The 27,553-nt window shown below is 40.9% G+C and overlaps 3 protein-coding genes across 8 annotated transcripts; all 3 read right to left on the reverse strand.

Annotated features, from left to right (window-relative positions):
* Positions 1-1,231: 1,231 nt before the first annotated feature.
* Positions 1,232-11,223, reverse strand: LOC147134898 (ATP-dependent RNA helicase DDX39A). Of its 3 annotated transcripts, none has more exons than XM_086056267.1 (10): positions 11,073-11,223; positions 7,078-7,294; positions 6,846-6,973; positions 4,475-4,751; positions 4,280-4,398; positions 4,048-4,179; positions 3,044-3,153; positions 2,727-2,871; positions 1,823-1,970; positions 1,232-1,454 (listed from the first exon to the last, which is right to left on the reverse strand). In XM_086056267.1, the coding sequence occupies exons 1-10, from the start codon at positions 11,148-11,150 to the stop codon at positions 1,438-1,440; spliced, it is 1,371 nt and encodes a 456-aa protein (XP_085912393.1). In that variant the 5' UTR covers positions 11,151-11,223; the 3' UTR covers positions 1,232-1,437. The 3 variants fall into 3 exon arrangements, with proteins under 3 accessions (XP_085912393.1, XP_085912395.1, XP_085912394.1); XM_086056269.1 differs by lacking the exon at positions 11,073-11,223 and adding an exon at positions 8,283-8,315; XM_086056268.1 differs by lacking the exon at positions 11,073-11,223 and adding an exon at positions 8,208-8,313.
* LOC147134899 (volume-regulated anion channel subunit LRRC8D) lies at positions 9,543-19,650 on the reverse strand. 3 transcript variants are annotated; one of them, XR_015090183.1, is made up of 7 exons: positions 19,521-19,650; positions 17,642-17,979; positions 16,135-16,701; positions 15,138-15,388; positions 14,218-14,595; positions 11,073-13,092; positions 9,543-10,309 (listed from the first exon to the last, which is right to left on the reverse strand). XR_015090183.1 is itself a non-coding variant. In XM_086056265.1 (7 exons), the coding sequence occupies exons 3-7, from the start codon at positions 17,969-17,971 to the stop codon at positions 12,006-12,008; spliced, it is 2,613 nt and encodes an 870-aa protein (XP_085912391.1). In that variant the 5' UTR covers positions 17,972-17,979; positions 18,185-18,223; positions 19,521-19,551; the 3' UTR covers positions 11,653-12,005. The 3 variants fall into 3 exon arrangements, 2 of the variants coding, with proteins under 2 accessions (XP_085912391.1, XP_085912392.1); XM_086056265.1 differs by lacking the exon at positions 9,543-10,309 and adding an exon at positions 18,185-18,223 and having other exon boundaries at positions 11,653-13,092; positions 19,521-19,551; XM_086056266.1 differs by lacking the exon at positions 9,543-10,309 and having other exon boundaries at positions 11,653-13,092; positions 17,904-17,979; positions 19,521-19,563.
* Positions 19,651-20,506: 856 nt separating this feature from the next.
* gcat (glycine C-acetyltransferase) lies at positions 20,507-27,243 on the reverse strand. Of its 2 annotated transcripts, XM_086056730.1 has the most exons (10): positions 26,951-27,243; positions 26,092-26,222; positions 25,373-25,474; positions 25,154-25,300; positions 23,880-24,034; positions 23,633-23,715; positions 22,467-22,638; positions 20,967-21,088; positions 20,648-20,842; positions 20,507-20,555 (listed from the first exon to the last, which is right to left on the reverse strand). In XM_086056730.1, the coding sequence occupies exons 1-9, from the start codon at positions 27,168-27,170 to the stop codon at positions 20,691-20,693; spliced, it is 1,284 nt and encodes a 427-aa protein (XP_085912856.1). In that variant the 5' UTR covers positions 27,171-27,243; the 3' UTR covers positions 20,507-20,555; positions 20,648-20,690. The 2 variants fall into 2 exon arrangements, with proteins under 2 accessions (XP_085912856.1, XP_085912855.1); XM_086056729.1 differs by having other exon boundaries at positions 20,507-20,842.
* Between the last annotated feature and the right edge of the window lie 310 nt (positions 27,244-27,553).

The raw sequence follows: 27,553 nt of genomic DNA on the forward strand, positions 1-27,553 counted from the left end.
GAAAGACTGCCTGCGATTGTTTGAAGTGGATTTAATACTTCTACAACTGGATGTGAGAAATGTTATCGGCCATTATATACTGCAACAACTAGCCAACTTGTCAGGTATTACCAGTACCTTATTTTACTATCATAAATTATAGTCTATATCAGGGGTGGGTCTATCATAGGTAAAGTTGAAAAAAAATGCCAATGTAAAATTGTTTAAATTCATTGATTCAAAACATAAAAATAACACACCAATTATTCAATAAAATACTGTATACAATTATTGGTTATTCTACTATTTGCATATTGTACTATGCATTAATTTACAATACATAAGCAAACATATTTTTAAATGAGCTCAATACAAAATCTAAAAGTTATACAATTTTAGGAAGAACATCTCAAATTAATGCAACAAATAATTCGAGATTTTTGGTCAGTGGTCCATACTTTGCCCACTATTGGTCTATATTTGGAAGAGGGGTTCTCAAACTAGTGTCTGTGAACAATAGCAATAATTTGCTCACATCATTTAAAAATGTGCATATCTACAAGTGCGATTAAAAGCCCTGATATGAGTGACATTAATCTAACATGCCTGCATGAAGCATTTTAAACAACGGGTGCATTACTGGGGGGAACAGAACCAAAGGCATATAGAGATATTTGTTAGAATATAGTCCTATTTTCTAGAATACAAGATTACTATACTTTAATTCACTTGTTAAAAGATGACTTTCTTCCCACATTAAACTTTGTTCATATTACTACTATCTTGGAAAAATATCCTTTTTCCCTTGCAAAACTATATTTTTATCGTGAGAAAATACAGCTTTGTCTAGATTGACTTTTTTTGTGGGAGGCGGGACAGGGGAGAGGATAACAACTATTCTCATATTACAACTTTTTTCCCCCTAGAAAATATGAATTTGTCATTGTGGCATTTTAACTTGTTTCCTCTCAAATATAGGCAACTAAATCATTCATTCAGCATTTAGGTACACTGAGGGTATGTTTAGCATTAGGATTATGAAAGGGTCCTTTGGGGGGAAACGTCTCTCCTTTAAAAGGTCTCAAAGTTTGAAACCCCCCGGTTTAGAAGGCCAGACAGCTTTGCTTAACATTTTCGAATTACAACTTGCAAATTCCCTATCCATTGGGACATCAGTGTAAAAGATACCGCTTGCCTACAACAGTCAGGATTCATCTGAAATTAAACATTACAAAAGTGAAATGGTATGTGATATTTTTATAAAACGTTTAATTTCAATGAAGGAAAAACATAAAAATACAAATAAAACCAATTCTTCATCAAGTCCCCAAAACTGACAGTAAAAATAAAGTTTGGTGAGGGGGAATGACTGGAGCTTTCAAATAAACAGCAAATTACATCTAAATCCAAGTACAAGACGAGATCCACGGAGAGGCGATGTCTGCCATGCTGGGGGATTCATCTGGACTGCTCAACTAAAGTGGACAAAAAAGGGGGGACATGAGTTGAGTATGTAAAAACTCCCAAAGGGCAACAGCTGAATATACCAACTACAACAGGTGAAAGATGTAAAGGCCATTTCAATGGAATGAGCCGCGTAGTTGCATAGCAGCAGCACCAACTGTTTTCCCAAGTTGCCAAAACGACTAAATAACACTGATTATCTTGCAGGCCGATCTAGACACCAGACTCCAGGGACTCACTAAGCAGTTGCACACAGGGTAATTTCAGGTGATTTACAGTGAAGTGACTGGAATCTATCTAAATCTACAAATCATTCCAGTGGGTCAAACCACTGGGCTCTGCTTCCTTTCAGCCGCTATTAGAAAATTCCAGGACTTACTGTAAGAGGAGATGTCGATTTCATCGGGCAGCTTGGCTACATTGACCTCAAAACGGTCCTGCACGTCGTTCAGAGTCTTGGCGTCGGTTTCGTCCGACACAAAGGTTATAGCCAGGCCTTTGGTGCCAAACCTGCCAGCGCGGGCAACCTGGGGAAAGCAAAGAATGCTGCGTGTCAAACAAGGAACAAGCAAACTAAAAGTCAACACTATTGACATTGTTCTACATGGGGTTGAGATCATTTTTGTCATGGGCAACATTGTAGTTAGGGTTCCCTCAGTGGTCCATTATGAATGGAGCACAACTGAAATGTTTTTGAGGGTGATGCAGATTCCAATATTAAGCAGAATCAAATTCTGATGAGTGATTGATTAACAAAATATATAAAAGAATAGAAAAGTCAGCAAAAGTGGACCGAATGTGGATTTTTCCAGATACTATTTTAGATATATTTAGAGATATTTTTTTGTCTTGAGTTTCAAGCCAATTTTCGAATTAAGAGACGGCAGCAGCAAACTTCACAATAAGCAGGAGTTTGGCAGAGAAGTTTGTACGGTACACTGATAATAAACGAATACTGCAATACCCCGCCGCCGCCAGCCCCCAAAAAGATAAACCTTTTCAGTCTGGTATTTTTGAGAGTGACCACCCTTGACATGCTTTGTGCAGTTCACCGGATAGCAATAGACTGACTATACCTATCTTCTAAAAGGTTTGGTCACAAAAAATGCTTGCAATATCTCAGCGTAACTGAAAGTTAAGACTATTTGAAAATTTAGACAAAAGAGACGAATGATGCGGCAGGCCGGATCTGGGCACTGGGCTTTGTGTTAGAGATAATGCTTTTCATGAAACTGTGGCAATTTCGTTTTGTCATGACAAAAAGAACATTTTTGCATCCTTACCCTGTGTAAATAAGTGTCTGAATCTTCCGGCATGTCATAGTTGAAAACTATATTGACTCGCTCGATGTCCATCCCTCGGCCAAAAAGGTTAGTGGCCACCAAAATGCGTCTTTGGAAGTCTTTGAATTGTTGATAGCGTGACAGTCTGTGGAGGGGAGCAAAGTATCATCAGTACAGCTGCCATCAGCATTACTGGAGCGCTTGGCTTTTTGAAGGCAATTATGTGTCCGTCTAACCGGTGCCACTAAATGCAGCATTAACATACTTGGGCGGTCAACAGAGCACAGTTTATGAAAGAACAGGTGTGGTAGCCTCACCTCTCCTCCTGGGCCATCCCCTTGTGGATGGAAATGGCAGGGAAATTCTGCTCCACCAGAAGTTGAGACAAGGCGATGCAGCGCTGGATTCTCTTGACAAAGATCACCACCTAGAGGCAGGATAGGGTATCAAAAAGTTAAGTCCACAATCTCCCACCTTCTAGCGCTTGATGGCAATAGCAAACATGAACTGAAGAAATGGCATATTTCCACATTATTGATACTGTAAATAATAAATATAATGAAACAAAACAATCAAGTTCCAATTGTTAGGTTGGTTTTATTTTACTGTGGTGAACTTGTGTATGTGTAAAATGTTACCTAAACCAGTTAGGGCTGCAACGAAGGATTGTTTTCATATTCAAATAACTTGTTGATTATTTAATGAATTGGGTTAAAAAAAAAAATTAAAAAAAAAAAAAATTCCATCCATCCAATTTTTATCCGTTCGTAAATCAGGTCATTCATGATCACAGTTTTCAATGTACAGTGCACCCCTACCAGTCGTGGAGGACAGGGTTGGCCCGCAAATAACGAAAATCTGTGTATAATTGACGCCTATTGTAATGCATTGGAGGGAAACCGCCCCAAAAAAAGCAGACAAACCTCCGATATCAATTTTTTTTACGAAAAATGGGAGTTGCCCATTGGTGAATCTGCGGGGGTCCACAGTATTTCTTTTTACAAAGTATATTGTGCGGCATTTTTTCTTAAATGGTGTCCCTTAAGATGTTTGTAAAGTAAAATACAGTATGTGCCTTGGCTCAACTCTTGCTGTTGTTGCCAAGCTCGCCAGTCGCACCTGGCAACAACAACAACAACCCTATTGTGACAACCACCAGAGACATAGCGAGACACCTAACATTTAGAAGTGAAGAAGCCTTTGATTCAGTTTTTAATTCAAAACCCATAGTTCCCTAAAGTAAATGTGAAGCGAATGACTTTGTTCCAAAATCCAATTGTTTCCATTATAGAAGCTGTCGTCACAATAATGATCAGCTCACCTGGTTAAACTCCAACACGTCGAGCAGGTCAAAGAGCTTGCGGTTCTTCTCACTGTCCTTCAACTTGCAGTAGTACTGTTGCAGGCCGTGCAGCGTCAATTTGGTCTCGTCATCCACAAATACCTCCATGGGCTGCACAAGAGGCAAATAGACTGTTGTTAGGTGCTAAAGTGGTCAAACGCAGCATGACGCGCAAAAAGCCGCAATGTAACGCTATTTCCGTTTCACTTACGTCCTGCATGAATTTGCGACACACCGGTCGGATCTCCTTGCTCAGCGTGGCACTAAACATCATGACCTGTTTCTCGTGGGGCGTGATTCTGAAGATGTCTTGTACGTCACACCTCATGTCTGCACAAACACGGTCGAGACAAATTAACCACGTGTAAAACACTTAATACCTGCAAAGATTTCAATTAGAACATACCAAGCTGCTCCAACATTTTGTCGCACTCATCCAGGACAAAATGCTTGACGTTCTTCAGACTGAGCGTCTTGTTGCGGACGAGAGCGAGGATGCGGCCCGGCGTTCCAACGACTATATGGGGGCAGCTCTTCTTCAGGACGTCCTCGTCGTTCTTGATGGGCAACCCGCCGAAGAATACCACCGATTTGACCGTGGGCATGTACTTGGAGAAGCGCTCGTATTCTTTGCTAATCTGGAAGGCCAGCTCTCGTGTGTGGCACATGACTAAGACTGCTACCTATAAGAACAGACACAAGGACGGTGTTTGATCAACTCATGAAAGGAAGTGAACAGCGGGGCTAGTACAAAAGGACCTAATATAATGTAGGGTTTATTTTTCAATCACAAACAAATGTTAATTATCTTCCCCCTTCATTTGAAGAAAGAGTAAATGACATTCAAAAAATGTTTTTTCTATTACATACCTTAAAAAAAAAATCTATTACATAAGTAACAATGTTTTTCTCTTGAGAGTAAAAAGTTCCTTTTGTCAAAACACTCATGTAAACACAGTTCTTATTTGATTAACAAAATTTAAACAGAAAAAAAATGATGAGCTGTCAAGCTACATGACCCAGCAGGCGTCGTGGTCATTTTTCATGTAGTGTTGTACAGATAATACATGGTGAAAATGGCAAAACCTCAATGAGAGCATACATCTCAGGTAAAGAATTCCAACTCCTCGGTAAGTTACTACTTTTGCCACATATCAATGGCCACCGTGCCTTGGCAAGTTGGCAGTGTCAAGTGCAACCTTTGTTGTACAGAAAATAATGTTTAAACGGTTCTGCTTAGGGATGGGAATTTCGACTAATTTGCTCGTCGACTAGTCTATAAGCAAGAAAACTTGAAATTTAATACATATTGAATTCAAAGTTTCAAATGCAAATGTTTTGTGTATTTACAGTAGGGCCTATTTTAGCCCAAACATTCAGGACAGTTTGTTAATATAAATTCTATTACTAAAGGTGAACAATTGAAAGAGAAATGCATTTCTGATACATTTGCCAATGCAATGCATGGCATTTATTATGAATAATGTTATGAGGAATGGTACCGACTCCCAGTCCAGCAGGGTCTCATTCGCCATATGTTAGGTGCATTATCATGCACACGGGCGACGGCTTTATTATCTAGTCCCAACGTACCCATCACACTCTGCAGGAGAGCAGCCGTTGAGCCGTTCAGACTGTCATAAAAAAAAAAAAAAAAAAAACAGATACAGGTCGCATATGGGCAAAAAAATCCGATATGGATTGGCCAAGTCGCATATATCCGACATTGACGTCATCCGGAGCCCAAAATGTGCTCCGCGCAGGCAGACGGAAACTGCTGGCAGCAGGGGATCGAATCTACAAAGTTGTTTTGAGTAACAATATTGACTTTATATTTTACTTTAATTTAATCCACCTTGAAACATGAAGTATAAAGTGGACATTTATGGCGATTGTGCTAATTCAGCCACGGCTCAGACAGATTCATTTTTTAAGCACGTCATTTTAAGACGTGACGTAATCGTTAGTGATGTCTCCATGAAATTAGATATTAAAGCCTCGCCTCATAATTTCCCCCAAATACTGTATTTATTTCTACCTGCTACCTAATCGCTTGACTGTATAAATGCCCCGACACGCTGGACCACATTTACTTCCGCAAACACAACTACGGGATCGAGTGACGTCGACCGTCTCTTCTTCTGCGCGCGTGGGCCACTTTCGTGACGCATGTATTCATACAGCAAAGACCGAGGTTGCATTTATAATGTAATATGAACGCTTACACAAAAAATCTGATTTTTTTCAAAAAATCCGAATTGAGCATTAAGACCTGCGCTGTGAACCTAGCCTTAGTGTCCCCGCCCCCTACTATGTGTGCGTGTGGGCGGGGGAGAGTGGAGCAATTCTCTCTTGGTGCCTAGCTTGTTTACAGAGGAAGGAGTGATAATGCAGCGTTTAACCGACTAGTAAAATACTAAACGTTTAATAAATCGTAGACGGTTAAACGACTAGACGCGCACATCCCTAATTCTGCTTATGTCGGCTGTTTAAGTTCCTTTTTTTGAGAAACAGCTGCTAGAGAGGTAAAAAAAAAGTAGCTAAATATCCTTAAGTTAGCAACACTGATCGTGCTTTTGTAAACTAGGTCCGCTCTGTTCACAGCCATGTCAGTGTAAGCAGTGTCAGTGTGGGCACACTTAGCACTAAGGAAGCCATTAGAAATTGATTTTAAAAAAATATGAAAAACAAAATAAGTCAGTTTCTAAAAAAACAAACAAAAAAAACCCAAGTAGGTTTAAACATTAATAACCTCCATGAATATGTGAGATACTAACCTGTCCATCGACTGGCTCAAGCTGTTGAAGAGTGGCCAAGACAAACACGGCTGTCTTGCCCATACCCGATTTCGCTTGGCAAAGGATGTCCATGCCCAAGATTGCTTGTGGGATGCATTCATGTTGTACTATACAAGACAGACAAAAATATTTAGATCAACGCTTTCCACGAAAAGAAACATTAACACAATTCCGACAGCCTATCGGCCTTGGAACTTCGAAGCAGCATCACCTTCTGATGGATGTTCAAAGCCACAGTCGATAATAGCGCGAAGTAACTCGGGTTTGAGCAAGAAGTCCCTGAAGCCAGAACTGTGGATTGAAACGTAGGATCCCTTCACCTCCTTCTTGCTGGCGGGGGCTCCACCCTCAGGTGCTCCTTGGGGTTCGTCATCATCTTCGTAGTCGAGCAGCTCATTATCGACGTCGTTCTCAGCCATCTTGTCGAGCTAGAAGAATGAACATAACTAGTCTTAGCAAGGTCTATCATGCAGTCATTAGAATACTTATTCTGGTCCCCTCTGCTCAGGCATGTCTCAGCATTTTAAACAGTGCTTATTTCGATGGGTAGGTAGGTATGGTGGGGGCTTTGTTTGTTCTCTGGATTTATTGTTACACTATGAAGCACTTTGAGTTCAGTATGATAAGGTGTTATGTAAATAAAGCTGAATTTGTATACAATGAGGAGAAATTAATGCACGTTATACTGTGGGTGATCATCTGAGTTTAGTTCCACAACGTATATAACATTAAAGTGTGGAGCACGTTAACTTTTTGTAAACAATGAGAAACTGATTGAAGAGAAATAGTGGTCAAATGCAGTAAGACACTAAATTGCAACAGCAATGTACACATGTACCTAATCAATAATCCAAGTAATGGCTGATTTTTAACAGAGGCGATGCAATTATGGGTCAACACCATTCTGAGCAACACATCAACACTCTTGGTCTCGAATTTAAAATTCGCAGGTTCCCGAGCCCACCAGTCGGCATTGTGTAACATAACAATTGATAACGTGGCAAGCTAACTAATTAAATCATACACTACTATCTAATATGTTTACATTTTGTTTGAGTTTACAAGTACTAGCGGGAGTGTTTATAACTGGACAAAGCTAGTTGGCAAATAGTAAAGCCACACTTGCACGGTCGAGAGCGGCGAACCTAAGTAATGCTAGGCTACAAAATGCTAAGCGGCTCACTACCACCACGAGCCAAACAAATACCGAAAGAGTCTATACACATTCAATGTTGGTTCCGTGTTCGTTTACAGAATAATCACAAAGGGAGGCAGGTGGAAAAGCGGCACCTACGTTTAATAACTTTCATTCATTAATGTCAACCATTATAGAACTCCTACCTGAATAATAGTAATAAATGTGACTACAGCAGTGAATCAAACCCACATGGAGAGGCCTCACAAGGTTATACCTACTAGCAACCGGAAGTCCCGCCTAGGTCAAAAAGCGCTTACATAATTGGTGGCTTTCAACGCTCACAATATAACGAAGTCAGCGGTTGGACAACAGCAAAGTTACGGCTTGTCTGGCTGATAGAAATGAGCGGGTTTCCATTGCCGCAAATCTTGTACATTACATTTGTTGTTAAATTTAACAACTTTTCAGACTGACCTAGCAACCTCGAGCACCCCCTGATCAGATATAAATTTTCTTTGTAATATATCCGTATTGCCATTACTTTTCGTGTTGTTTTTTTTGCTGTTTAGTCAGAAATAGACAACTTGTCTGCCCAGCTGCAAAAGGGCGTTGCAGTGGAGTTGCAACTAAAATACTTTAACAACTACTGTTAAAACCAGTTAAGCGTTTGCCAAAATGTTACTGAATATTTAACATTGCGTAAGAACATCGTCAATATCTATAAAACCACTTCATAATAGAACAGTACCGTATCTTTGAACTTCTAACATAATTGGCAGCATGGCTCACGTGGTTGAGTGGTTGTCTGCCAACCTGAACCTGTGAACATGTCAGAGACAAGTGTCCTTCACAGTACTGAACCCATAGTTCCTGATATTGCATAATCAGTATTAGTGTTAAAGTGCTGTGTGTACCTTGAATGTGGGTAGAAAAGCTCTATACAAGTGAAAGCCTAATTACCATTTATACCATGAAAAGAAAGCATCAAGTTAACAACATCCAAACTTACAGCTGGGTGTTTACCAACCTTTTTTGAGCCAAGGCACATATTTCACATCGGAAAAAAATCTCACGCACACCATTTAGCAAAACGATTGACAAAAAGTGGCTATACAGGGTCATTATGTACCTTCTGTCATCTAGTGGTAGAACATTTGATTGTTTTGCCTGTTACTATACGTGGTTGGCATAAAAACAGTAACAAAACGTTTTTCTTTCCTTATTATTGGAAAATATATATTTTTGGTCAAAATAATTGACATTGGATGATTTCCCGCGGCACACCTGATGATGTCTCACGGCACAGTGATTGAGAATCACTGCAGTAGGCTACATACAGTATAGACTGTGAAATTGTTTGATTGCAAAATCCTTTTTATATGGTGCAGACAGCAAATTTGCACATTGTCTAAATTAATTTGTGGGCAACTCTCCGAATTCACATGAAAAAGACAGAATACAACATTAATAGAAATAGTCAAATGCATCTGTCATGTGAGGATCGGGAGTTGGACCCATACGCAGACATGACGCAGAAGTTGTAGAGTAAAAAGTCTTTATCCACAAAATTACAAAGTAACAACAGAGATTGGGACTGGAAGAGAGTTTGCATCCTCACTCGAAGAAGGTTTGACGTACTGACAATGTGTCAGTGTTATCATAAACTTTTAAACTGTAAGACATCAGGCCAATACGACATCCTAAAGCACAAAGGATAAATGGACCATAACATCTGCAGAGCAACTGATACAACACGTAAACAACCAGTCATAACCCTCATAGCTAGAAAGTTACCAAAAAGAAGGAGTAATCAAATTACTAATAAAGGGGATGTTTTAGAATTCCCAAAAATGAGATTAATCATTTTAATGCTAAAATGAAAGAAATTAATTGGAGTGATTTGGTGACAGGAACAAACGTGGAAGCTGATTGTCATACATTTATCTCTACAATTAATTCAATATTAAATCAATTCCAAAAAGACAATCGCAGAGGTTGTGTCGCGGGAACAGAGTCAGAGGGCAGCCGAAGGCCTTGCGCCTCCAGAGCAGGATCGGAAGGAGGCTGCAAAGCTTGCGCTGCTGGGGAAGAGTCAGAGCCTGGTGGTGCTGAGGAGCCATGATGGGGGCCTGCATTTGCTGAGGTGCCGGGAAAAGGGCCTGGCACTGCAGAGGAGCTGGCATGGGAGCCTGTAGTTGCCAAAGTGCCGGGAAGAGGGCATGGCCCTGCTGAGGCATCGGGTGTAGAGGAGCTAGCATAGGAGCCTGCCACCATAGAGGTTGGGACGCGTACAAGACACGAGGGTCTGGGAGTACAAATAGTGAGGAAGGTAAACCAGAAGAAACACGATGAACGGGACTAGGTGAAGAAGTACGCAGTGAACGAGGTGCCGAATGTAGTGGCTTGGGTATGGGTTCATAAAGACGTGACTTGGAAAAAGCTGAGGAGGAACCAGAATCTCTACTCGGACACCTACGTTGGCCACCCCGCGGGGGTCCCGTGTAAATGGCCAAACGGGCATCCAAAGAAGGGTCTGAAGGGAAAGGTTCAGTGGTGGACACTAAGGGTACAGGTTCGGAGTGACGCAACTTGGAAAAGTGGACTTACGAGAGGAACCAGAACTTCTACTCGGGTGCCTACGTTGGCCACCCCGCGGGGGTCCTGTGTAAATGGCCAACCCGGTGCCCAAGCCGGTGAGTCTGATGGTAAGGGTTCTGGAGTGGACACTAATGGATCATCAACAGAAAAACGTGACATAAACTGACAAGGGCTTGAATAATGACTGGTGAAGGGACCAGGAAAACCAAAATCAGTATCAAAATCTGAATCGTAACCTAAGGAATCATACAAAAACTGAGGAGGGCTTGAAAAAGCAGGAAGCCCAAAATCAATGTCCGAATCAGATTCAGAAAGGAGATTAATCAAATCATGTCATGGCCATCTTCACAGTCAGAAAAATCTGAGTCTAAAAACAAAACATCGGGTGTCAAATTAGAAGGGGGATTTGCAAAACTAGGACAAGTAGATGGCAAAGATGAGAGAGAGTTGGAAGAAAAGACAGAGCTTACATGAAGGGTGTGAGGATGGTCGGCAGGCTGAGGGCAGTGGGAGGCAGACTGGGACTTGCGACAACTTGAGCGACCCATCGTGGAGGAGCGGCCCGAGAGGTTCCCAGTCAAAAGGCAAAGCAGCAGCCGGTGAGACAATCACTCCCTGATTGGAGGTGGAGGGATGGTTAGGAGCAGGTGGTGACGTCTTTGGCTTGAGGGATTGCGTCTGAGTCTGCTGGGTCCATGACTGGTCAGTACGTTCTGTCACGTGAGGATCGGGAGTTGGACCCATACGCTGACATGACATGGACGTTGCAGAGTAAAAAGTCTTTATCCACAAAATGACAAAGTAACAACAGAGATCGGGACTGGAAGAGAGTTTGCATGCTCACTCAAAGAAGGTTTGACATACTGACAAGTGACAATGTGTCAGTGTTTAACCCCAACTTTTAAACTGTAAGACTTCAGGCCTATACGACATCATAAAGCACAAAGTGTAAAAAGACCATAACATCTGCAGAGCAACTGATACAACACGTAAACAACCAGTCATAATATGCATCCATCCTAAAAAAAAGAAAAAAAGAAAATATTCATCCGAATGTGCAGATACTAGGGGTGTAACGAAAAATGATTTGAATCAAATTCAAACATGCGAGTGCATTGGTACACAAAAGAATTGGTTCAAAAAGTTTTGCATCATACCCTCTTGAGCTGAGCCGTACCAAAAACGAATCGAATTCTAATCCTACTGAATCAAACGGTTCGTTGTCCATAGGTGTGATGATGATGGTGAATGGCCGTATGTCCATGTGTGCCCTGCGATTGGCGGCAAACTAGTCCAGGTTGTACCCGGTCTCTTGCCCAAAGTCATCTGAGATAGGCTCTAGCTTTACCCCCCGACTCTGATGAAGTTAAGCGCTATAGAAAACAGACGGGTTTTCTTGAGTTTCATATCTGTGATTCCATGGCTGATGAGAATCGCCACTGTGAAGGAGACAAATATGGAAAATCATCCAAATCTGACTCATTTGAACCTGAGCAGCAGGAATGGCTCAAGAAGTCCCTCACACACGGAGACAAAGAGAGCAAAAGACAATATTCCACCAGGACACCACCTCCACGCAAGCCTGAGCAACGGCCCAATTCGGCAGGCAGTTCATGCAGACTGTTATCACGCAGGTCCAACTTGCACAGGTGACTTAAGGATGAAATCCCCACTGGTAACGAACGAAGACTATTGTGCGACACATTCAAAAGGCAAAGTTTCACACAGTTACGGAATAACTCTGGAGGCAGACTCTCTAGCCTGTTCCTACTGATGTCCAACTCTGTGAGCTGCTGTAATGATTTCACCTCAGCAGGGAGCGTCTGAAGCAGGTTCCCAGCCAAGAGGAGCTTTTGAAGGTTGCAAAGAGAGAAGAGTTCCAAAGGAATTTTCTCAACTTGGTTGTTGCACAGATCAAGGACCTCGAGGCATTGTAGTTCCCCAATACAGACTGGTAGTGCTCCAATGTGGTTACTTGAAAGTCTGAGGCAAGACAGAAAATTGAGTTGAGCCAGACTAGACAGTCCCTCAAGAGTTCTCAGCCGATTATTGTGCATGTCGAGAGCCCTCAGTTCGGTCAGAGCTTGCAGGGCGGACGGCAAACGTGCAAGCTGACAGCCCCGCAGCTGCATCTGTGTCAGCTTGACCATCCGCCTCAGGCCCGACACTCCAAGCAGTTTGGTGCCTTCATTGGTGACCTCCAACCTCACCAAGCTGCCCGCCACCTCACGCAGCACTCCAGGGATCCGCTGTAGCATGCCGTCAAACACCAGCGCACGGAGGCAACGCAACTTTCGCAGGCTCCCAAGAGGCCAGTTACGGCCAAGCCGACCAGATAAGTGAACTTCACGCAGGCTGTGGAGGGACAGAACCCAGCTAGGGATCTCTGACAAATGGGTGAAGGTGATGTCGATGACCTCGATACGTTCTTGGAGGACTCTGAGTGCATTGGGCACCACTGTTACTGTGCACTGGCAGAGGTGGAGCTCCCTGTTGTAGCAATAATACAAAAAAAGTGTTAAGTGCAGCAAAGGTGTATTAGATAACATACTAAAGGCCATCCATTTTTCTGTAGCACTTGTGCTAATTAGGGTTGCGTATATGGCAAGCCTTTTGAGCATTAATTCAATATCCTGAAAAACTGCACAGTCAACTACTGCACAGTTTCGCCGCACTAATTGTTCTATTAGAATGTCCTACTTGTTCAACCAGTGCTTCCTAGTTCTTTTACTAGAACACAGAAATGCCACATGCTATATCAAGAGAGGTCCTCAATCTTGGTCAACTGAAAGCTTTTGAAGCCCTTTGAGTCTCTTTTGTGATTGACGGCTGTACAAAGAAACTTGAATTGACTTCACATGAAATGAAATGGTAAATCAAGTGTTTGATCTAAGCATATGGTTCCCAAAGTGCTTTAGAAAGCCTCACATTCATGCGCACACATTCTAGAAATAGCAGTGGAAGACAGAAGTCTATCAGTGCACACTAGTGCGCTGTTTAACAGTCTTAAAAGTGAGGACCAAGAGCATACTAGTACCGGGATTATCCAATAAATGATCAAAAAGCTTTCCATAGTCGTGGGTGAACTGGAGCCTGGAGCTTTTACAGTATATACAGTACCTGTACAGTATTTTCAGGACGTTTAAAGTGGAAGTCAACCCAAAAATGTTATTTACAAGAAAATGTTCAATGCATTAGTCTAAACATGGTATTCTGACAATGTTGCGTTTGGGAAATATGAGTTAAGCAGTAAAAGCCGCTCGTTTTTGTCCATCTCAAGGGGTGGCCATTTTGACACTTTCTCTCGACTGAAAATGACATCACAGATGTTCAGGGCTCAGCTAACAACCAATCATGGCTCAGCTTCAGAAAATAGGTCAGCAGTGATTGGTCGTTACCGAGCCCTGAGCCACTGTGATGTCATTTTCAGTGGACAGAAGTGACAAAATGGATGCCCGTATCGATGGCTAAAACGAGTGGATTTTGCTGCTTAACTGTGTGGTAAATTGGGATTGCAATGTCAGTAACTTGCTAGTTCTCAATTTGTGTCTTTCATCAACATTTCAGTATTGGAACTTGATGGGAATTGCAATTTGTAGTTTGATATGCATTCACCTCAGTGAGGTCATGTTGGAAACCGCCTCTGTAAACCGAGCATCTGCGATGAGCTCCAGTTTGAGGACCTGAAGGTGGCTGAGTGTAAAGAGGGCAGGAGGAAGTTGAGGAAGGGCAACCAGCTGAAGAGAGGAGCGACCGCAGAGGTCAGAAGTAGTCAAGGCGTTTAGCTTGTCCTCTCCCCAGCGTTCTTCCAAACGTGACTCTGGCAAATGACTCTCAACGACAGGGCATAAAAAAACAGAGAGGCGCTGAACCAGCAAAGGATCGTACTGGGCTAACATGTGTAAAAGAAAGGCCAGGTCATTCTTCAGCTCAGGCATGTCTTTCCGGGACCTGGTCTCCTTCATCAAATGGAAAGAAAACTTGCGAAGAGAGCTAGACAAAATCAAATGAAAAATGCTGTTAGAAATATACCGTACCTCACAAAATACATTCTGACCGAAAACAACACAAGGCATTTCTACTTTTGATGTGTGTGGAGGACCAAAACGTTGTGTTACTTCAACACTGTAAAAAACATTTAAACTGAGTAAACTTCATTCCTGTGTGAAGTTATCACGTTTTCTCCATGTCTGCGTGGATTTTCTCCGCCTACCGTGGCTTTATCCCTCATTATAAAACAAGCGTGTTAGCTTAACGGATGACTCCAAATTGCCCATCGGCGTGCATGTTAGTGTGAGTGGCTGTTTGACTATAACTCGTATTTGCTCAACGGTTTGCTCGCAACTAGTGCAGGGTCATTCAAAGTTCATAAACTCTGATACAAACCCCCAACCTCAGCACTGTGAGGCAGACAGACTTACCACTATGGCCTGAATACAATACAATACATTTACTTTTAACGTATTGTTTTTGGGCTACTTTATTTTTGTACTTATTTTAGAATTTCAAAAGTTTGACATAAAAAAAATACCTACTTGTACAAAATCCAGCTGAGTGTGTAAAGGTTAAGCAGGCCGAACAGTCCCAATAAGGTCAAGTAGGTCAACAGCAGTTTGTGCAGGAGGGACGAAAGCACATGGATACACTGAAAGGTAGCGTAGCCTACCAAGGGCTGCATCTCAGGGTGACAGATGTGAGTGAAAGAAAAAGAGTTGAGAAGAGGGACCGTGTAACTCACAATCAGAGTTACCATCAGCAGTTTGAATATAGTCTGAGCTAAGTACACCTAGGGGAAAAAAAGTAGACAGATTGACTTTTTGGACCATCATCATCATTTTCAAATTTCGTAATATTAATATAAAAATGGCGGTACGGTGGCGTAGTCGTTAACACATTCAGCTCACAGTTTCTAGATGTTTGGTTCGGAAGGCCAGAGCCTGGATTTCAACTCACAACAACATAACTGTTAGCAAAATGTGCTAAACGCCAGACCACTTGCCTAAATTGCTGTAAGCAGAGATTAGAGGGGTAGTCAACCCAAACGTTTTCTTTATAATATGTTCTATGTAGCCCCACTAGTTTAAACACGGCATTCTGATTAATATTACCTTTGTGGAATATGAGTTAAGCAGTAAAATCCACCCGTTCTTGTCCATCTCAGGGGGCGGCCATTTTGCCATTTCTGTCGACTGAGTATGACATCAGAGTTGCTCAGGGTTCAGGTAACAACCAATCATGGCTAAACTTCAGAAAACAGGTGAGCTGATTGGTCGTTACCTGAGCCCTGAGCAACTGTGATGTCATTTTCAGTCGACAACAAGTGACAAAATGACCGTCCTCGGGGATTGGATAAAAAACAGTGGATTTTGCTGCTGCAACTCATATTCCACAAATACAATATTAATCAAAATGCTTGTTTTTGATGTTTGACCAAAATTTTTATACTAGTGGAGGCACATAGAACATTTTCTTGTAAAGAAAATTGGGGTTGACTTCCTCTTTGAATAACAGATATGCAAAATTATTTCTGACCTTGTAAATGACATCTGAGCTTTCACAGTGGGATCTAAATCTCCTGACACGTTCAAACAGGGCCCTGGCCTCCTCACCATCGCTTTTATCCAGACTGATTACTTGCTTGAGATGAGAAGGGATTTGAGTTGGGAAGTGGACAGAGGAACTTGTGAGCCTAACAGAGGAATCATTGGAGTGGCTGGAAGGGCAAGTAGCAGGAGGAGAGGGAGAATGTGACCATTTCAAAAACGTCCTGTATGGGTTTGACTCAACTCTCAAGTTTCTATGGAAGCTTGGGCTGCTCGGCCGGGGTGAGGAGGAAGAAGGAAGAGGCCCCGCTCTTTGTCCCTCTAGCGGCACTTCTTTTTCTTGGAGGTTTTCCTGTTGGGCAGCGTGGCTCAGAGCCTGGGATGACCATGGTGACTCGCAACACTTTGCCAAGATAGCGAGGAAGTGCTCGATGCGCGCAGACGTGAGGGGGAAGCAGAGCCAGAAGGAGCCGCTGGCCACCAACATGAGAGACAGGAGCAGTGATATGTAGGGGAGGAATCGGTAGGACGAAGGCAAAATTTCATGGTAGCACACCTAGAAAATCACACAAAGACTCATTAACCAGTACTCAGTTAGGTTGTGGGTCATTTTAGAATTACAGGACAAGCACCAACATGAAAAAAAAAACCCACAAATATTTTGTGTTACGTTTTCAAGAAAAGTACCCATAGGTTCTTTTTTGAGATACTGTATTTATAGATACTCAGGATGTAACCTGAAAAGCATATTACAAAATATTGCTGAACAAATCTTTTACAATAAAAAAAAAGAAATTACATTTGAATAGAAATTAAAAATGTTAGTACCAGCCTACCCTAATTACAGCAGCAGGGTTACAAGAAACAGGATTGCAAATCAATTCTAATGTTAAGAATTTTTGCTCAAGAGAGCATGTTAGTTGTGTTAGCTGCTATGCTAATTGGTCAGAACAAACTTGCCTAAAAAAACAAAAGAAAAATTTATGTATTTTGTCTGATAATTGAAAGGTCTATGTTGATTTGAGTGAAACACTCCATTATGACTAAAAACTTTGAAAAAGAGGAGAGCTTCACTTTTTTTTTCTCTTCTAAATAGCTATAAAGGTTTTAGTATCAGGGTTTCATGTAATATGTTGAGCTACACAACTATAGAGCATACGTACTAATTAAAATAAAAAAACAAGGAAGACATAACAACATAATACTCAAAAAGTTGATTTGAAACATATTTTATCAGTTATATTTGATATATCTGTAAGTTGGTCAAAAAGAGGGAGGATGAGAGAAAAAAAACATTTTACATGGTACTCAAGAATTATCTCAGAACAAACTATAATTTACACAACAAGTGCATGCGTCTGTATTTTCTGGATATATTATTTGAGTTATTACAATGGGGTTAATGTGGGTTAGAGTTTGGTATAGAAAATCTTCCAATTCTACAATGAACTAACTTTGTATCATTTTAAAGGCAAACAAAGCTTTTAGTAGAGTACCTGGCTAACATAAACATACTGCTGGTAAACTAGATGAGTGCGTCGACCTGAAGCAGTCAAATGAAGATTTTGTCCAACGTCAGATGCAGTACCACCCGGCGACTGTGATTCTAAAGAGCCTGAAGGGACATAACTTGAATTTGCTGAGACAAGAGGATCCAATGGGATGCACACCACTTTGTCCCTGGATAGCTGCACTGTACTGGCAAGAATTGAGGTCATCAACATCAGGACAACGGTGTAGTCCGTGAAAACTTCCCACCATGGCTTCAGCAGTTTGGACCGGTTCTCATGCTGATCCAGCGGAGCCAACTCTGACAGGGAAAACATCGGGACTCCTTGAAAAAATACATTAAATACATACACTGATTGAGTGACTGGTTGATGATGTAGATATTCATTCGTGATCAGGTTCACCCAGTAGGGTGCATTACATTGCTTAATTATTAGGCAATATATGTGAATGCTAACGGCTTCAAAGCTTCAGGGTGCGTCACACCGCACCTGTACATAAAGACAGACAACCATTTATAGTATACTTACATTTACACCGTCACTAAGTGGGAACTGAAGCCATGATACCTGCTTGGAAGTCAGGAGAGTGAACCAGCATCAGTGACTGCTGATTAAAGTGCAATATAATATGGTACATTTTTGTGACATGATAAATACAGATCCGATTATTTTCTGGCACTTAATTCGGATAGATCTTGGCATTTTGGTTGCCACTTTTCTATTGTTTTGAGGTTATTCAACCTGACATTCCAATTGAAGCTGTGGGGTGATTTTTTTTTGTTTGGCAGATATTTGAATATTTCAAAATTATAAATGTTTAATTTCACACTGAAAGCAAACTTAAAGAGAAAGTCAACTCCAATTTTATTTATCTATTTATTTTTTTTACAATAATGTTTTGTGCACGCCCACTAGTCTAAACACATCATTCTGGTAACAATTGCGTTTGTGGAATATGAGTTAAGCAGCAAAAGTCACTCGTTTGTCCATCTCAGGGGGTGGCCATTTTGCAACTTTCTCTCGACTGAAAATGACATCACAAATCAGGGGTGTCCAGCTCCGGTCCTCAAGGGCCGCTTTCCAGCCCGTTTTCCAGCTCTCCTTGCTGCAACACACCTGATTTAAATGATCAGCTCATCAGCAAGCTCTGAAGAAGCTTGATAACGATCATGATCTTTTGAAACAGGTGCGTTGGAGCTGGGATTCATTTTCAGTCAACAGCAAGTGACAAAATGGCCACCGCCTGAGATGGACAAAAATAGGTGGATTTTGCTGCTTAATTCGTATTCCGCAAACACAATATTAATCAGAATAATATTGTAAAGAAGGTGTTTGGTTTGACTTCCACTTTAAAATGAAAGCTAAGTAATTGTACTCTGCGATTGGCTATCAACCAGTTCAGGGTGCACCCCGCTTCTTGCTTAAAGTCAGGTGAGATTGGCTCCAGCTCACCCGTCACCCTAATGAGCACAATGTCTGGAAATTCAGTTGACCAAATTTCATTCATGGATGAGTTATGAATTAATTATTTTATGTGCTTCCACTTCTTTGCTTTTATTGTTCACTAAGTCTACAATAGAATAATAGAATATAATGTGTCATTGTTCCAGAACAATGAAAAAAGGTTTACCAGCTTGGTTAAGCAGCATATTAATGAAGAAATAGTTTAAATTAAATACATCAGTTATAGCTACACATATTCACAGTAGCACATTTTGGGCATTTATCTGCAGCCTTTGAGTGGATTGCCTCTTTGTACAAGAAACACACTCTAGCATACAGTCAATAAAATACTAGGTTCAGAATGTACAATTATACTACTAATATGTATTCGTACAACCCAGAAAAAGCAACATTCACTTACCGAATTAAGTAACTTCATCCGATGGTTTGCCTGGCAAAACCAGCACGTCTTCTGGCTTACCGACAGCTTTTCAACTGTTGCCATGACACTGGAGAATGTGTGGCGAAAAAATCCAATTCAGGCCTCGGACCCATTAAAGACGTGTGTGCACCCTTTAACTCTTTGAGTACCAACTTAGTCTGAGCAGGAAAGAAAACAAAAGTATTTATTTTTTTGCAGTGAATGGTAGCATTTTGCACTGGTGTTAAACTGCAGTGCATCATTCTGCATATTTAGATCTGATTCTCACTGTGGAATGCAGTCAGTTTAGCTGAATGCTACTGCAATCAATAAATACAATGCTAAATAGAGATGTATTTAAAATTCGAAATACATATACTGTATATAATAGAAAGGTAGCTACTGAAATTGCTGCTTTTCAAATATTTCAAATTCCTAATTAGGCTGATCAAAGGCTGTAACATGAACTTTTATACTCTGTAGTCTACCTTTATTTAATGTGCATGCATGATAATGTGTAAAATTCCATCAATATACTCTACATTCTTACATTTTTAGGAAGCTAATATAAGTCCCATCTTTAACATTTTCCAATGGGAAGAAAGGTAATTGTGTCAAGTTTCTTTCTCTGCATGTACCCTTTGATAATTTATACAATGAATTTTAAACTTTACTTGTAGTCGTTTCATTTCTTTATTTACTCACCAAAATACACAAAACAAACCCTAACAGCGGCAGCTAATGTGAGGACTGCTGTACCGAAGACACTCAAACAATTCAACAGCATTCAAGTAACTATTAGAAAGATTTCAAAGTGGAAAGCATTAATGCCACTATTATCTATGTGTTCAATACCAACAGATTTTTCTTTTAGATTGTTGATATAACATCGAACTCAGACTGGCTAATTTGAGACATTTAATTTACTTTTGCATCTTTAAAACAGCCGAGTAAATAAACCCACAGTCAAAAGATTCAATGACAAGTTTGAAACATTCTTTCACTTTATTTCACCGACAGGCAGTCAAACCAATCCTGAAAATTACACAAAGTTGCCAGATATAAATCATCAACATGATTCATACAGAATAGACATAGATAAGAGACAATGATATTTGAAGTAGCACCTCTATGTTTGGTTCTCCAAGTAGTCATTTCTCATGTGTCCTTTCAAGATATAACTCCATGCTTTCTGCCCGTCTGAATGAAAGCATCGACACAGTGGTCAATGTCTTCATCTGTGTGCGCGGCTGAAATCTGAACACGGATTCTGGCTTTGCCTTTCGGCACGACGGGGAAGGAAAATCCAATCACATACACCCCTGTAGAGGAGAGAGTCAAGTAAACTGATTTCAAAAGTTCGTCACTCAATAACGGGCAGTATTTACTTTTGCTTTGATGCAGAGGAGAGGGAAAACACAGGGTCACATTTGACTTATGTCTCACCCAGCTTCAACATGTCATCTGCCATTAGAGAGGCAAGCCGTGCATCACCCAGCATCACTGGACAGATCGGGTGAGCGGAGCCCGAGATGGTGAAGCCGGCCTGTGTCATCTTGTTTCGGAACCTGTAGCACGGAAAACAGAAATACAATTGCGCATCCTTACAAAAATTAATCATCACAAGTAGGGCTGCTCGATTCAACGATTTGGAAACGAAACCGAATTTTCTGGATAAAACTATGTCAAAAACGTTCCAATTGTCACGTTCCGTTTTTTTTAATTTTTGGTGTATCTTAGACACCATAGTTTCCTCTGCATTTCCGCTTCCTCCCACGAGAGCGCAGTCCGGAAAAACTACAACAACACCGGCGCTACCGGCAATTCTGCTATTTGCTCAGGCAAGTGAGCGTTTAGTTAATAAATCGGGCAAAAATAGATCTGTAGTGTAGTGTGTGCCCCGCATGTACAATACAACCCGTGAGCAAGTAACTCAACGTTTGAAAGTCGTCCCTTTTTTTTTCCTCCTCTACAACGGACCTCTTGTCATGACTTATGCATCTGCACTTAAGCTTGACAGTGCATTGTATTATTGAGTGACAGTTTTGCACTAATCATTGATTTATGTTTAAGTAAGACCAGGGAGAGAGGTGAAAGGCTAGTCACTAGCTGGTTGGCAAAATGATTTGCTGACAGACTGTTTGGTTTACAGATTTGACTGTCTACCTTCTCTCATGTTGATGGTTTTGTTTCAGATGGTATATGCACTTTCTTCTTTCATTATTGGTTTGATTAAGAACAAATCTGAAATCTATTGTGTAAGTAAAATGCTGTTAATCCCAATGGATTATTCTGTGTGTATTAATTTAAATTGACTGGCATTTTGAGTTCAAAGAAAGAAAAATTAAGATTAAATAAAAGACATTCAAAATACTTCATTTTTCATTCTTTTTTATTTTACAAAGAAATCGTAATTGTAAAATCGTGTTTGAGAGAAAATAATCAGGATTTTCTTTTTAGGCAAAATCGAACAGCCCTAATCACAAGCGTTATCATAATACCATATCTAGGAAGTCAACATTTTCTCTTCAGTGACTACAGCAAGTGTACTGATTCGTATTGCATCTGTTTTTATCATATCGTATCATACACACAATCACTCTTGTGTTCTGAGGGCTGCATCTGGGTAGTCAACAAATGATCTGCTGACAATATTAGGGGTGAGTATTGGCAAGGACGTTGCGATACAATACGTATCACAATACGATATTATCACGATATTGTGATGTTCTACCCAGTTAATATCAAAATTCCATGTAGAGATGAGAAATGAAGTTGCTGTTAATCAGAAGATATAGATCAGAGGACAAATTGAGTCAAAACTATTTTCTTCAAAACATCCTATTTATTATTTGTGTTTTTGCACATTTTCTCAGAAAAAAAAAGAAAATGGAGTGTTACACACTGCCATCATTAAATCACTATCAAATAAAATAAAATAGCTACCTCATGGTTTTGGCTGACATGCTCTGCGCAATCTCATTGGAGGCGAGTAGCAGCTCAACGGCCCGCATGGCACAGCCCACCACAGGCGGGGGGAGGGAGTTGGAGAAGAGATAAGGCCGAGACCGCTGCCTCAGCAGGTCAATGAGAGGCTTTGGGCCCACTGTGTAGCCACCTGACATGATACAAAACATGATATAATGTGTCATCTTTTCTGTATTACAACTACGCTTGACTTCTTGTCTTGAAGAACCTTTTCGGCATGCTGGCCATTTCTGAACATCTCTCTTCCTTTTTTGAACCATTTTAGGTGTGTTAACACAAATGCAATGAACTGCAACAAACGCACAAAAGGGGAGTTGTTATGTCACTGCACCCCCAAAAAATTGTGACACGTAAAAATGCCAGGTGGATTTTGCTGCTTAACTCATATTCCAGAAAGGTAATATTAATCAGAATGCTGTGTTTAGACAAGTGGGGCTACATATACAATGCATTGTAAAGCAGAGCTTGGTATTCCACCTATGTGATGGACCGGTCCATCTATCTGCCTATGACGGACGCCCATTTTGTAGGCGACAAACGAAAGATGAGAACCTTAAAAAAAAAAATTAAATAAAAAAAAAAAAAACGGAATAAACATAGGCGGAAGCCCATTTTTTCCATCTATGTAATCGTCTATCGGGGGTGCTAGTGATATAGTGATAGTTTTTTTAATTTGGTAGTCGGAAACGCTCTTGGAAGTAAGTTTAAAATGATAGTCGGACCGGCCTATAGACGATTACTATTTGATCCGGCCGGACAAAATAATGGATAAACGGAGGGCGGAAGGGTACCACGGCTGTAGGCGGAAGGCAATAAAGAGACCCCAAATTTTTAGTAAAATGCCCAGCTCTGATAATAATCAGCATAGTCCTAATCAGTTTCATTTATACAATGTTACTATTAGTAATATGAAAGCCGTACAGTAAAAATGGAATTTGAAGGGTTACAAATAAAACCAAACAGATATTCTACACTAATGACAAGAGCTTATGTTAGTTAAACAAGTAGTAGAAAATATGAAACTTAATTTGAATCTTAAAAATTATGGACAAAAATGGTCATGGCAAGCTGAAAAGTGAGTACAATGAAACAATACTCGAGATTTTGAAAAGAGTCAAACGCACCAGCTGCACCTCCCAGCGCTTTCCCCAGTGTGGAGTTTACGATATGAACTCGGTTCATCTCTCCCAGCAGCTCATCGGTTCCTCTGTAAATAGACATGAACTTAAACTATTAAAAAAAAAAAAATGCCAAGCTTCAGTACTTGCAAACAACCGGGCAGCATCTGGACATGGGCCTGCTTTCTTTACTTGCCAACTTACCCTCAAGCACAAAGATGACCCCCAGAGGCGAGAAAAATATTTTACTCACCTGCCACGGGGCCCAAGGAAACCAGTGGCGTGGCATTCGTCAATGAACACCATGGCTCCGTACTGCTCAGCCAGATCACAGATTCCTGTTAATGGAGCAACATCTCCATCCATTGAGAAGACCCCATCTGTCACCACCAGCCGCATGCGACACGACTGAGTACAAATAAAAAAGTACAAATGCTTAAACAAAGTACAAATGCTTATAACAAGCCATTGGAGCAAAGATACTAATTCACTAATACTGTCAGGGGGTACCAATGACAAGATATGTTTATTATTGTGGTTGTAGTTTGCAGTGCAGCAGAACTGTATTGCATTATACATCTCGACACATTTTCATTTTGGTTCCAGGTCAAGTCTATCATGATTGGACCGCGCCTCATTGGGCGGAATGCCTGCACCTGAGAATTTGGTCACAGAAAGTAGACTGCGCTTGGCGTAAAAAGGCGCATCTCCATTTTCATGCTGGGGCAAGTCTAGTTTAGTGAGTCTGTGAATTTGGTAGACCACGCTGCATGTCGCTAGGTGTTCTGGCAAACAGGACTTTTTTTTTAAAAAAGTAGACTAAATTTCTCTTTAACATTTGAACTGAATTTGCCCTCTAAACTTTGAAATGCACGTCAAAACGCTCAATGTGTCAGTACGTTTTTTAACACAATTTGCTGTTCTCCAACAAGGAGCGTAACAGCAACAGAGGTTTTTGATCCTATAAATTGAACAATACATTTTCAGGTTAAATTAGAATTGGTATAGTCTTCTTCATCCTTGTGCTGGTCACAATTTGACATCATGAGATACAGACGACACCTCGGCTTGAGTATGTTCTCAGAGGGAAATGGCTACCGAATGTCTTCATTCGTAGGTTGTTAAAAGAGACACTTGAGGAGTCACAGAGAGGCATACAAGTCGACATCATTTCAAATATATTGGCCCACTGATGAATTAAACACTTGTTGTGAATTTTGCCAATCGGTATGAAACGCGGAACAGTCAGAGGTGCAGTCAATAGTTTAAAGGTCAATGTTTCAGCTTGAAATTTTAGTGTAATACCCCTAAAATCTTATGAGAGGACAATGTATCTGAATTTAGGTTACATGGACATAAGCACCGGGACACCTGACCATTCACCTCTAACTGCTTTACTCTTCTGGGAAGAGTCTTTCCACAAGATGCTGAAGTGTGAAGGAATTTTTGTCAATTCACTTTTCTCTTTCTGAACCCCAAACTACATCGACATGGACCTGTATGCGAACATGAAGATCCCGCGCCCACCTGGGACTCCTTGAGCTTGCTCTCCAAATCACTGAGGTCCATGTGTTTGTAGCGCAGTCTTTTCGCCCGACACAGACGGATACCATCGATGATGGAGGCGTGGTTAAGTTCATCCGACAACACGGCATCATCTGGGCCCAGCAGAACCTAAAGCAGGATTCATTCAAATGCTTTAGTTGATGTACCCAAATAGGCTGGAGATGATACAACATGACACACCTCAAATAGTCCAGCATTAGCATCAAAACAACTGGCATAGAGGATGCAGTCCTCTCTCTCGTGAAACTCTGCTAACTTCTGCTCCAGGTTTTTGTGCAAATCCTGTAAATCACACCACATATTTATGTTAAGGGGACATATCATGGGAAATTGACTTTTTAATAGCTTGTTTACAAATAGGTATCTGAAGTTCCTCCCTACCTGTCAAAAGAGTGAAATCAAACAACCAAGTCAATCTGGTGATAGCTGCCTATTTCTGAAAGTGTGTCAGCGAATGAGCCGTGAATTTTGCCAGATTTTAGCAAAGACAAAAAATTAAGCAGAACACCAACATTAGCACAGATTACCACTAGCTAACAGTGTTAGCTTCTGATAAGCAGCACCTGCTCAAATGTTAATCAAAAGTATCGATGTGTCTTTTGCATGCGCCAAATGCACTTATCAGCACGATTCAGCGTCTCCAACATAATGTCTTGCTTTCTCTGCAAGTAGGCACTCGGCAAGTCAAAATACCTTAGCGTAACGAAAAACCCAGTGGATCCATAGAACAGGTGGAGGTTGAACACTGACTCATTTGAGGCACTGTTGCACGATCCAGTTTTTGATGCAGCCGGTTTAGGATTTCATGTTTGGTTTGACATGTAGGTGTGCCTAATTTTGTTAGTTCTGCATGCGTGTTATTTCATTTATGTTTTTTTTCTGTTTATTGGATACTGTACCTGGGTACCGCAGATAAATCTGACTGAGCTCAATCCAGCGCCGTACATTTTCAGTGCATCAATCCCTGCTTGTACCACTTCCGGGTGACTTGATAGTCCAAGGTAGTTGTTGGCGCAGAAGTTTAAAATGCCTAAGAGAATTAAGGGAGTCAGAAATAAGTCAAGTTAATGACATTGTGGCCAAGACAAGACTAACTGCATAATGTGGCATCTGAAGAAAAAAAAACACAACAATACAATGCAAACAATTTACACGCAAGTAAAAGCTGACAAAAACAAATAAGATAAGTGACTTTAATTCGTTTTTATTTGTTATACTCATGATGCCTCAAGGAGAATGTTAATGTTTCGCATTTTACTGAATATTTGTTGTTGCACACCACACATGGAAAGAGGTCACACAAATGCAGGCTAGCGGGATGTCAGAGTGAAAGAGGCACACAGAGGCTTGCTCAAGGGTACAGCAGTCAAGATGCAGACTACTAGCATAACTTCACTAACTAGTTGCGAGTTTATGTTTGTACTGGCATCTTCAAAACAGACAAACAGTACGGAGTATTTAGACTTTCAAAAGTTTCTTCTAGAAAGCGGGGGAAAGAAGATCTCTTGAAGTGCTGCGGTTTAGTTTCTCTTGAAATCGATTTATTCTTTTCATTTTAACAGGAAATCCGCAAAAAATGGCATCTTTGGCTTTACTTTGACAGTTCAATCTTCTCCACATAAGTATGATATTGTTCGTCACTATTTTCCATGACTTCAAATGACTACCGGCAATCATATTTGTTGTTAAAAATATGGCCCACGACGAAAATAACTATGACACATCTGAAAATATTATGCGTCTTTTATTTTCACTCACTGCCACGGCTTCCGTCCACGTTGATGTGCGGTCCCTGCTTTGACGTGATGATCCTCTCCGCTTTCCAAGTCCCCGCCACGCGAATAGACTCGAGCTCGCCGTTTAACACCGCTCTGGCTTCAGCAACAGCCGCGTAACTCCGATTTAAAACCGAAGCCGAGGGCCGCAGAACCCCCCGGAGAGGGTTCAACAAAGTCCAGCCAGCTTTGCCGAGAGACATGACCGTGAATGTGTCCGTCGTTTGTTGTCAAAAATAACCGGAAGTTGGCTGCTGCAACATGAACAGAGGGTGTGACACCCTGAGTCCAATCAGATGGCAGGGAACGATGACTTGTTTGTGCAATTGCATTGCACATTATATTATACCTCTTGCTTGCTTCTGGCTTGTGCAGTGAGCCACCTGTTTTTTTTGTTGTTTTTTTTGTTTTAATACTGAACAAGTTCCCTTCAAGTCGGAACGCGCCATATTCCATTACTAACGCAGTAGTAGAGTAGCGATACAGTATTTGTATGGAAAATATAAATATATATAATATAAAATGAACATAACATAACATGAACATAGAAACTGAGCATGCTTTCTTGTGCTGCGTATATTGCGAT

This window comes from Filicampus tigris, chromosome 16 (assembly GCF_054856515.1).
Source record: "Filicampus tigris isolate MCC_2025a chromosome 16, RoL_Ftig_1.0, whole genome shotgun sequence".
NCBI lineage: Eukaryota > Metazoa > Chordata > Actinopteri > Syngnathiformes > Syngnathidae > Filicampus > Filicampus tigris.

Coding starts and splice junctions, on each gene's coding strand:
- LOC147134899 (XM_086056265.1), bottom strand. CDS start 17,971: ATGTTTTCCCTGTCAGAGTTGGCTCCGCTGGATCAGCATGAGAACCGG. Junction 16,702..17,641: donor AGTATGTTTATGTTAGCCAG/GTACTCTACTAA, acceptor GTGATTTTCTAG/GTGTGCTACCATGAAATTTT. Junction 15,389..16,134: donor GCTCAGATGTCATTTACAAG/GTCAGAAATAAT, acceptor TTTTTCCCCTAG/GTGTACTTAGCTCAGACTAT.
- LOC147134898 (XM_086056267.1), bottom strand. CDS start 11,150: ATGGGTCGCTCAAGTTGTCGCAAGTCCCAGTCTGCCTCCCACTGCCCT. Junction 4,399..4,474: donor CAAAATGTTGGAGCAGCTTG/GTATGTTCTAAT, acceptor GTGTTTGTGCAG/ACATGAGGTGTGACGTACAA. Junction 1,971..2,726: donor CAGACACTTATTTACACAGG/GTAAGGATGCAA, acceptor TGCTTTCCCCAG/GTTGCCCGCGCTGGCAGGTT.
- gcat (XM_086056730.1), bottom strand. CDS start 27,170: ATGTCTCTCGGCAAAGCTGGCTGGACTTTGTTGAACCCTCTCCGGGGG. Junction 22,639..23,632: donor AGCGCTGGGAGGTGCAGCTG/GTGCGTTTGACT, acceptor GTATCATGTCAG/GTGGCTACACAGTGGGCCCA. Junction 20,843..20,966: donor AGATGACATGTTGAAGCTGG/GTGAGACATAAG, acceptor TCTCCTCTACAG/GGGTGTATGTGATTGGATTT.